Genomic DNA, 11,219 nt, shown 5'->3' on the forward strand with positions numbered 1-11,219 from the left:
AAGTTAGTTCTGATGTGCAGCTGTGATAAGACAAAAAGTCATTGTAAAGATCATCCTGGATTTATCTTTTTAAAATTTATTTTGTTTAAAAAATGGTACACACTTTCCATTTTTTCCATTTTTCCACTTTCCCCATAGAGGTTTACAACCCATTTGAAGATGAAGATGAAAAATCAAAGTTAATAAAAAGCCAATAATTAGAAATATTAGCTGTATGCATTTTAAATATTTATATAAAACTACATATAAATGGAATACATTGGATCTATAAATATTAAATATGAACCATGAGGATTTTATCGGTTCTGGATTCAAGAAAACAAATTTCAAAACTGTTTTTCATTTAAACCTTACAAAAGTAAATTTCAGCTACAAAATAACAAAGATTTGTTGGTGGATAATAAAATATACATCCAAAATCCCTCCACCCTTGTAAATAGATTGGAAAACCATTTTACACAGATTATTTTTATAAAAAAGGTATAGAGTGTAATCAGGTGATGCACAGTATAAGCAAATATAAAAGCACCATCACTATATTCATAACATTTCAAAACAGAACTTCTGCATTTAGTCCCTGCAGATAAGTGCCAAGTGATTCAAACAAAAACTCTGAGGAGTATCATAAGTTAGATTTGCACTGTACTAAAATTATTAATGCTAAATAAATTGCATTTATATCATGTCAGTTGTAGGGCAAATAATGGATTTTTTTTTAAGTGCAAATATCCAAAAAGGTATATAGGGACGATGCAGATGCATTTGGGTAGAGATTTTTTTTAAAAAAAATAGTTCTCCTTTCTAGATTGAAATACATTTCTAAATAAATTAGTTTCTACATTTCGTCTCAATCACATTATTTATGGGTAACAAATATTAGAAGTCTCGGTCTTTAGAAGTACATTAGTTGCTGCATTTTCTTCGATGGGTGCCTTTCCAAATTTGTATTGTTCTAACATCGGTAATATAACCTTTCAACATAATCCTGAAGCTTGGGGCAGAATTCCCTCATAGTAATGCGATCATTTGGCAGAGAACATTCACCCTACAGAAAAGAGAAAAAAGAAAAGAAAAAGCAAGATTATATACCTGTAATTTGATTTAAAGTACACTTGGCTCCTGATGATTTCACAGTCACACCATCATTGTTGTTTTAATAACACAGAAATGGCTTGGCATTGACTTCTTCCAGGTTGTTGTGCTATGGCTGTGTAGCAACTTGGCATGAACACAATGTACTACTTGTTTAGCCCCTCCTTTAGCAAAACACATCTTTCTCTAGGATCTCACAGCAAGTGGCCAGCGCAACTGCACAATTCTGAGAAAAGTTGCAACTGCTTAAGCAGTTTATGACCTGTCTTTTGACTTGGCACTTCTGCAAAGTCTTCGGTTCTCAATCCATTCTAAATTCTGGAGTTCCTTGAAACTTTGCCTCCCACCTCAAGAAGTACACAGACACTATGTCCTATCAGTCTGCTAAGACAATACTATTATTAGTAAACATTTCTCTTAAAAGGGAAACAGATAAAATTTGACTAAATATCCAATAGCAGTTACAGAGTATAAGTTCATAATGATTTTCTAAACGTTCACAGATGGGAAATACAATCTTTTAAATGAAATACTCACAGTGTTTTTCAGGAATTGTGAGTGTTGAATAATGGATATTGTGTTATTTCTGCATATATCATGATCAAGCATCTTCAGAGCTTTATCTACTTGGCAGAACACCTTTTTGACAGTGCGACACTGTTAAAAATGAAAATTAAGAAGAATATGGAATGTAAGATATTAAGTAATTTTCAGAACTTCTCCTAATTTAGATGTAGTTGTACTGAAACATGCATAGCCTTTGTTTTCTTTCATAGTCAGTTCTACCTCACAGTTTTCATAGATGGTGATAAAACAGCAGCACAAATAAGTTTTCTGGGTAGAAAAAAATTAAGATGGATTTGTTCACAGAAGCCCCTAGAAAACATGGGCCCTCTTTCTTCTCTTCTCCATAGACTTACATTTGTTAGTTGGACTATCATTTGCAGTAATATCTAAAACTGTGAAACACTTTTGATTTAGGGAGTTGAGATATTAGATTTTAAAAAACTGAATATTGAAGCATCAATGGCAACATTTTAAAAATATTGTATACTCTAAACTGCTTTTGAAAAAGATTCTTGAGAGTCCCTTGAAGTACAAGGAGATCAAATCAATCAGTGCTAAAGGAAATCAACCCTGATTGTTCTTTGGAAGGAAAGATACTGAAGCTGAAGCTCAAATACTTTGGCCACCAAATGAGAAGAAAGGACTCCTTGGAAAAGACCCCGATGTTGGGAAAAGATGGAAGGCAAAAAGAGAAGAGGATGGCAGAGGATGAGAAGGTTAAGTAGGATCATCGATGCAATGAACATGAATTTGTACAATGTCCAGGAGACAATGGAGGACATTGGGACCTGGCGTGCTATGGTCCATGGGGACATGAAGAGTTGGACATCATTTAGCAACTGAACAATAATAATAACAACAAAGCTTTAAACATGGGAAAATAGTTATTGCTATTGTTGTAAATGCTGAATGTTTTTTTCAAACCTCCAGCTTCAAGCAAAATCAAAACCAAAACCATTGTTTCTCGGATCAATTGTACAGAGTACTGTAGACGACATATACATTGCATTTTGCTAGTAATACACTCACCAGTTTTTTTTTGTTCAGGTCTACAGTGTAGTCCAACTTGATGGCCCTAACTCTTTGATTTCTGCAGGTTGCATTCTATGGAGAAAGAAATTGTTACATCATTTAAAAAAAAGAAGCCCAGTGAAATTACCTGATAACACAATTTTCAGATCTTTAAAATAATTTATTATAATGGCATCAAAGAATTTAGATTCAATGCTTATTGCTGCCCTACTTTTGAATATTAATTCTTCACCTTGATAAACCATAAATTTACTGTAGATAATAATGCTATCTCTAATTATCTAAGTATTCATATGGTGCAGTAGATGAAAGATAAGAAAATGTCTTCTGTATTTTCTTTATTTAAAAAATCATACATCAACTCTCCACTTTTATCATTTGATTCTTTAACTATTTTTCCATTAGTATTCAACTTCCCCTCACATCAATCTTCACTAATTGAAAGACTGTGATGCTTTTTGATTCAACTGTTTTAACTGTTTGATTCAACAGTTTGATGAAATTAAAAATCAGTTTTCCATTTATAATTATTGTTCGAAGGAGGAAAAAAAACTGAAAAATTAATCCAAATGGTAACTCTACATATAACAGATTGTAGTGTGTTCACAAGTTTTTCAAATACTTTAATGGAGCTATTCTTATCAAATTACGTGTTTTAATACTATTCATGATCTTTCCTTTATTTCTCTATAAAAGAGCTATTTACAGAGTGAAAACTTCAAGGACAAAAAGATTTTGGAGACCTTCTGCTCCATCTGCAGAAAAATAAGATTGAGGCAGGTGACAAAGAAGAACGTTTAGTTGAAACTATGGCACTGGAGAAGACATTAGATAGGCTATTTAAAATTATCTTATTAATAGAATGGGGGGTTAAGCAAAATCAGTTCTGGGCATGTATTTCTTTGAAAAACTACAAACAAAAATACTTCTTTCTAAAGAGGAAAGCAAAAGGTACTCAGGAGCAAAGTCCATCTTTTAAAAAAAAATAGTCATAATTAATCAAATATAATTCCTATAATTCCTTTTGGTGTTTCCTCAAATTGTTCTATTTTTTTAAAAAAATGTTTCAATTCTCTGTGGCTAATAGGTATTGGGGAAAATTTAATATTGTTGTAAAGAACAATAACTTTAACTGATGTCATTTAAAAAAATCATATTTTTCATTCTCTGCACTTTCTTTTCGTTCCTTGTACCAAGTTTATTTAAATTACAGAACAAGACAACAAAAACAAATTGCATTTTTATGTAATATGTTAAGCAATGTTCTTGAAAAGTTGCCTCTTGGTCTGCCAGTAATACTGTAATTTTCTACTACTTTACTAGGATTAAACCTGTAGCTATAGGATCAAGACAACAGAGGTGGAAAATTGTTTTCATTCTGCAATCATTAAAATTAACCTTTCAATTAAAAATAGGATGGTCATGAAAGAGAATCAAGTTTGTAAACAATTCAATTTTGTTTTACCATTGACAATAATTTTACAGATTTTTAAAAGCTTTCATGATGTGTTCATAATTTAAAAATATATAATAAACTAACAGAGTTACAGAAGCAATTTCTGCATTTGTTAAGCAAGGAATGCATTAACAGTACTATATAATATCAACATGAGCAAAATAAATATATACCTTAAACATGATACATATTTCATCCAAAATCCTATACAAATATTTTGCCTCGCTTCTAATTATGTTCATTGGTTCCAAAGGAGCCATCAAAGTAGGTTGAATCAGTAGGCTGAAGTAGACAGCAATAATCGCTTTTAAAATCATGACTGTGATTTTTGAAAGATAGATAGGATCCCTTCTGTGTGTAGTGCATGCAAAATCCAATTATTTATATAGACCCAAAGAATGTGATGTATGCAATGTAGTTTCGTACTATGAAAATGGAAACCACATCTCCTAATGCATAATCTGAAATTTCATAAAAATGCAAATTTAAAATAATTTTCAAGTGAAGAATGTTGAGAAGTACAACTGCAGATGTTGCACTGATTCAGCAGCAATCATAGCATCCAATAAACCTCATTGCTGGATGAAGTTTCTATCATGCCTGACAGAAACAGTATAAGTATTTAGACACCTAGGCAATTAAACATAAAGATCTACAAATAGATTTTCTTAAAAAAAAAATACATAAATATACATGGTCTTCTCAACCTTTTTCTTCCTCATTATTCGTTCTTCCAGCTTTCCTCGTCTCTTTCCTTTCTTTCTTCATCCTTCTCTATCTGAAGGCAGGTTTTCTTGGCTCAGCTTTCTTGCCAGTACATTGGGTTAAATCTAATCTCACCTCCATTGCCTTGCAACACTGAATCACTCTTAGTACCCTTCACTTTCTCTGTTGCCATCTTCAAGCTTCATTTTGTACCAATTGTGCCAGTCTAGATCTGTGTCTTTTATTTTTATTTTTATTTTTGGAGCTATTAAGCAGAAATATTGAACCCTGTTTCCCCCACCAACGGATTTCTCTCCATGATTAAGTTAAAGCACTATCCAGCCATCTCTGGACTTCAGACATAACGCTGGTTTTTAGCTGTGGAATCCTGGTTGTAGGAATGCAAAGGGTGTTTTTCCCCCCTGTTTCTCTAGGCAAGAACATCAATCACTATTAGAGAAGTTGTCAGCTTTGGGGAAAAAAGTGATTGTGGGAGGTGTGGATTTGTTGGCTAAAGCTGAGGAGCAAGAGAAACTTCTGGAGGAATCTAACATGGAGTTGGAGGAACGAAGGAAAGAGCAGAGCAACACTGAAAAGAGCTGGAGGAGAAAGAGGTCCACTTATTCTCTCACCTACTCTCTAATAGTCCAATGAAACCCTTTAACTCTTAAGAATAGAGTTGGGTAAACAGCTAGCATATTTACCGTCATACATTTTAAAAGAAGCAGAATCTCTTTAAGACACCCTTGAAAGGAATCCAATATTGAAACTTTTCTAGACAATGAAATGTAACTGAAGAAAATAAAAAGAAATACATGGTTTAACTACTAAAAGAAGCAGAGGAGGAAGCATCTACTCAAAATATAAGTGTGCAATGATCAAGGATGCCATGTCTAAGTTGCATACATTTGGGCAAGCACAAAGAGAAACAGAAATACTTACTGTAGTGGTCACCCAGAATTTTGCAGCCCAGATATAGCAAATGATGCTTCCAAATTCAGAACTCAAGGAAGCAGTGAAGTTTGATAAATGGGGAATACCTTTTTGGACAGGAGATTTTGTCCAAAAACATAGCAAAAGGAAGAAAGCTTGTCCTTAGTATCTAAATAAATTCAGAGGTCATAGTGGCTCAGTGGCTAAGACGCTGAACTTGTCGATCAGAAAGGTTGGGAGTTCAGTGGTTCAAATCCCTAGTGCCATGTAACTGAGTGAGCTCCTGTTACTTGTCCCAGCTTCTGCCAACCTAGCAGTATAGGAAGCATGTAAAAAATGCAAGTAGAAAAATAGGAACCACCTTAGGTGGGAAGGTAACAGCGTTCCATGCCGCCTGCATGACCACGGAGACATCTTTGGACAATGCTGGCTCTTCAGTTTTGAAATGGAGATGAGCACTGCCCCCTAGAGTCAGGAACGACTAGCACATCTGTGCGAAGGGAACCTTTACCTTTATATAGATGGCAGCAGAAGGAGGGCAGCATCCCTCTTCAAGAGACTAAGGTTACTGAACTTACTGAAACAAGCATACCTGCTGCACATACAGGAAGAACATATGCTTGATTTATTTACACTTTTGAAAGAATTGGTAGCGTAACCATAAAAACAGCAGTTTAAGTTCAGCAGCTCATTTAATTTAATGGAGGCAGCAAAAGGAAAAAAAATCCATCTCTTCCTCCAGCAGTTTATAGTAGCATGAAGGCATTATGGCCTTAGCACATAAAAAAAGAAACAGTTCCTGAATACTTATTTATTACTTATTTGCTAAACATTTTCTTATAAGATACATAGATCTGAACACTATTCTTTGAATTCCCATCTGACCCTGTTTACTTCTATGCATTTTTAGAAGCCTAAGGTTGAGAATGAACGTTTGGGGGGGAAATCTTGGGGGATACACTATGTCATTGTCTATGTCATTGACCATTTCCCATTGGGGGGGAAATCTTGGGGGATACACTATGTCATTGTCTATGTCATTGACCATTTCCCATTATTGCTGATACATCTAGACAGCTTATTTTAACTTAATTTTCACTATAAAGATAATTTACAGTCATTCATGTATTTCCCCAGATACGTGAATATTTCTCTGGTTTTATTGACCATTGTTCAAGGAATAAGAAAGAATAATTCTTGATGGGTTATCTTTAAATAGTTTTTTTTAAAGAAATATCAAATTTAAGAACAACAAAGATGATGGAAATAGAATAATGCTGATTATTTAAAAATATGATTTAAGAATATAACTTTTTAATATAATTTTAAAATATTTTTTAAAATATTCTAATTATTCTTGATGGTTTGGTTTGGTTTGGTTTATACCGTATTTGTAGATGGCAGATCTGCAGCAAGAGCATCAAAGAGAAATTGAAGGTTTACTGAAGAACATTCGACAGCTCAGCAGAGAGCTCTGTCTTCAAATGCTTATAATTGACAACTTTATACCTCAGGATTACCAGGTGAAACATTTCTGATGATTTTGAGAGATTAAACAGTGATGGCTAGCCTTTTTCCCGTCACGTGCCAAAAGTGGGGGGAGCGCAGGGGAATCATGCATGGGCATACCCATCCACCCCCCTGTACACATGCGCATGTGACCCCCCCCCCCTGGCTTTTGGCATGCGATGGACCCAGGTTGCCTGTAGGGCCATCCAGAGGGTGAAAAATGACCCTACATGCAAACCGGAAGTCTGTTCCCAAACTTCCAGTTTTCACGCATGCCATGGGTTCCCCATCACAGTTATAGGAGATGATCTGACTGAGCTTGAGGGTGGGATCAAATACACCATCAATTTGGAGTCATTATACCCTGTGAGGGAACAAAGTCCAACCGGTTGACTCTTATCTGGTGTTAATTTGCCTTAACTGTTAGATCAGATGTTTAAAAATATTTTGGCATTTTGTATTTTAACCCTCTTTGAATAAACTCAAATCTCGGGGGGGGGGGGAGGGCGCGGAATAGATTCTTACAAATAGATAGAATGAAATAAACTTGTAGTGCTTTAGAACTTTGTCTACTGATTTCCTGTGTCTGACAGTAGCTGTAACATGAGACATTTATGTAGCTAGTATGTTAGGATCCATTTCTCAATGGTGAGCCAGAACAAATTCTCATTTTAAAGAAGTTGTTTGATGGAACATCTCCTTTTCTGCCTTTATCATATTTGAAGACCAGATATTTTATAAAGGAACAGACAGTGAGATACTTCCCACATATTTTCTCCAGCGTAAATTGATGAATTTAATTTCATGAAACTGTGTCATTGGCTGATAGTTATGATGGCAATGCTGAGTATCCAAATTTAAATTGCCCTGAATATCAGTAGCTGGATTCAGGAATGTATGTGACTTCAAATCTCTCTTGACTCCTGGTGTTGCCTGGACAAGTTCCTGCAGTTTTCCTGCAGTGTTTGCCATTGCCTTATTGGCTGAGAGACTGACTGGCCCAAAATCATCCTAATGACTTCATATCTAAGATGGGCATATAGTCTCCCAGTCTTTTAACTGGCTCTCAGAGGTCAAAAGAAGAGTCCAAAGATCTAAAGCTATCACATTTATAAGCGTTCACAATAACATTCTAAATGCAGGGCTAAATGAGCCCTTTATTGTTCTTACTTCCTTTATTTATATCTTATAAGACAGCTTCTCAACCGGAGATCTCTCCTGAGGGCCACACTGGCTGGAGAACTTTGAGAACTGAATTTTACACATTTGAAGGATGTCCAGATTGGAGAAGGCAGATGCATGATATTTTAAGAGTGAGAGGTTGGGTCTAATTTATCAGGAATAGGGGAATACAAATCAAAGCTCAGCACAGTTAGAAGAACTTGTGGGGAATAACTTGCTTGGCCAATGCCTATTTGCTTCTGAATTGACTTTAATAGTAAAATGACCTCTCTTTTCTGTTTTTCGTGATTCCTCTCCAGGAAATGATTGAGAATTATGTTCACTGGAATGAAGACATTGGAGAATGGCAGCTGGTATGTGAGCTCACTTTTGATAAAAGAAACAATACATTCTTCAGAATCTGATTCTTATGCTCCTTGTATTAATTTACCAAGCCTCCTCTTAGTCTGTTGCTGGCATAACTTCCAGGGATGATGCTAACAGACTTTCATTATATATTTAAAATATTCTTTGTATTTTCTTTTAAAAGAATGCCTTTTTCTTATGCAATTACCATTTAGATTTTTATTTGGAAATTTTTTGAAGCTACTGTACATTTCATCTTTAATTTACTAATATATGGGATGAAGCAAGGACAAAAATGCGCTTGCCTTGCCTTGCCTTGGTGAGACCAGTACTATGACAAAAGCCAACAATAGAATGCAATTACTTTTGAAATGTCTAATTCTTTTTTTTTTATCTTTTAAGAAATGTGTGGCATATACTGGAAATAACATGCGAAAACAGACTCCTGTGGCAGATAAGAAAGAAAAAGATGTAAGTGAGCCTTTGCAAATGTGTGTTGTTGGAAGTCCAGTTTCCAGCTTTGTAGCTATCTTTTATATATGAATGTTTTGATTTTGATAAGAGTACTTTGGCATGATCCATTAATGTTTACTCATCATGTTCACTTTTTCCTCCACTCAGCCCTTTGAGGTGGACCTTTCCCATGTATATCTAGCTTACACTGAAGAGAGCTTGAGACAGTCTTTGATGAAACTAGAAAGACCAAGAACATCAAAAGGAAGATCAAGGCCCAAAACTGGCAGAAGGTTAGAACCACTGTGAAATACTGTTTTGTGCCCAGCTTCAAATTTAAAAGGAGTTGAGATATTTAAAGCTGAATGCAAACAGGAGGAACTCCCCCCACCCTCTCCAATTGGTATATTAAGAACTCCTGGATGTCTCTGATACGTGTATGGGGATGGTCCTGTTTTGTGTGCACAGTAGAGCCAACAGAACCTTTCCTAATAATTCTGAATCACTTTTCAGTTTAATGGAATATTTTTCACTTACTAATCTACACTGCTATAAGTACAGGGGTGGGACAGAACGTTGCTTCATAATCAAACCTACTACTCTTTGCACAACTCAACAGTAAAAGTAAAGCTTCCAGAGGATCCCATTAATGATCAGTCAAGAGTATGTGATGGATGTCTTGCCTGGAGTTAGGTCAGAGACTCCCTCCTGCATCTCTTGAAACAACTCATTTATTCCCTATTGCAGCCTCCAATTAAAGTGATTTGTATCTCCCATTCTACTGCCTCATTCCCTCCCCCCACAAGTCCACTCATGCCATTGGTCATGACTTTCCTTTTATATAATATGTAATATCAGTATCGTTGACTCTCTTGTGAATGTAGGTTCATTTTTAATGCTTTGTCACGATCATATTGCTTTTTGTCCTCAGCTGTTTCTTTTGTATATATGAATGCATTGGATATTTCTTGATTTGACTAATGTGCACCATCTTCTCTCCAAATAGAAAACGTTCTCCAAAATCAGGAGCCGGGATTGATTCTTTGCTTCAATAGCCAAAAGAATTGGAGATTTTAGTAAAGAAAATGCTTGTGTGGCTTAACATCTGGACCAATATTATCAGCCTGCAGTTGTCACCCAAGACAATAAGAAAACAGTGGTTTTTTTCCCTGTTGGGTTACTCTTATGTCTTCTGTTATGCTAATATATTAATTCAGATTCAACAATATGAGGTTCTTGCCATTGTTATGAATTCCAGTAGGCTTTGTGAAAAAGCAGCTGTTGGGAATATCTTTGTATTTTAGATTGGTGTGTATTCAGTGGAAAAGATGGTATATGTGTCTGTTTAAATTTTAAACATATTAGCCATATTATAAGTAAACAAACAGATTTCTGTAGCCTGACATACTTTTTCTTTGCCTGTTGCCATTTGCTATAGACATTACTCTCCCTGTTTGCACAGCTGCAGATTTCTGGTTTTTTTACAAGCAACTAGTTAACAATTGTTATAAAATCTGGGAATTCTTCATGCCTTTTAGGCATCTTCTACTATATCTGTAGGAGAATTTCCATATATGTGCATATATTTGGTAATATGCAAAGATGGACTGTTATAAAAAATGGTGTTGGATTTTTCTGGGGTGGATGGCAGAGATAAAGGAATCCTTGGGATTTCCACTGTACTGTTCCACTTCCATTTCCAAATAACACAGTCTACTTCCAACATAGGTGTTTGATTTACAAGAAGTTCACAGAGATAATTTTAAAGATAATGTGACTCTAAAGGAACCTGCTTTTTCATTTATAACACTAACATTTGAAGAGAGCAAGAGAACTTAGAAATGTTTTAGGAAATAACTTTGGTGTTGCACAAACATTTCTATAGAGAAACAGTGCAGATCTTAGAATGACAACAGTTAAACCAAAGGATGCTGTACTTACTGAG

The 11,219-nt window shown here is 35.1% G+C and overlaps 1 protein-coding gene across 1 annotated transcript; it reads left to right on the plus strand.

The window, feature by feature from the left end:
- The first annotated feature begins 7,182 nt into the window (after positions 1-7,182).
- Positions 7,183-9,608, plus strand: LOC116523956 (kinesin-like protein KIF3A). The gene is made up of 4 exons (XM_032239048.1): positions 7,183-7,308; positions 8,776-8,829; positions 9,224-9,292; positions 9,443-9,608. The coding sequence occupies exons 1-4, from the start codon at positions 7,183-7,185 to the stop codon at positions 9,581-9,583; spliced, it is 390 nt and encodes a 129-aa protein (XP_032094939.1). The 3' UTR covers positions 9,584-9,608.
- The last annotated feature ends 1,611 nt before the right edge of the window (positions 9,609-11,219 follow it).

The sequence above is a fragment of the Thamnophis elegans genome, chromosome 2, assembly GCF_009769535.1.
Source record: "Thamnophis elegans isolate rThaEle1 chromosome 2, rThaEle1.pri, whole genome shotgun sequence".
In the NCBI taxonomy this organism is placed as follows: Eukaryota; Metazoa; Chordata; class Lepidosauria; order Squamata; family Colubridae; genus Thamnophis; species Thamnophis elegans.

Excerpts from the sequence above, each read along its gene's own strand:
- LOC116523956 (XM_032239048.1), top strand. The coding sequence starts at position 7,183 with ATGGCAGATCTGCAGCAAGAGCATCAAAGAGAAATTGAAGGTTTACTG. Across the intron at positions 7,309-8,775 it reads TTATACCTCAGGATTACCAG|GAAATGATTGAGAATTATGT; the intron begins GTGAAACATTTC and ends ATTCCTCTCCAG. Across the intron at positions 9,293-9,442 it reads CAGATAAGAAAGAAAAAGAT|CCCTTTGAGGTGGACCTTTC; the intron begins GTAAGTGAGCCT and ends TCCTCCACTCAG.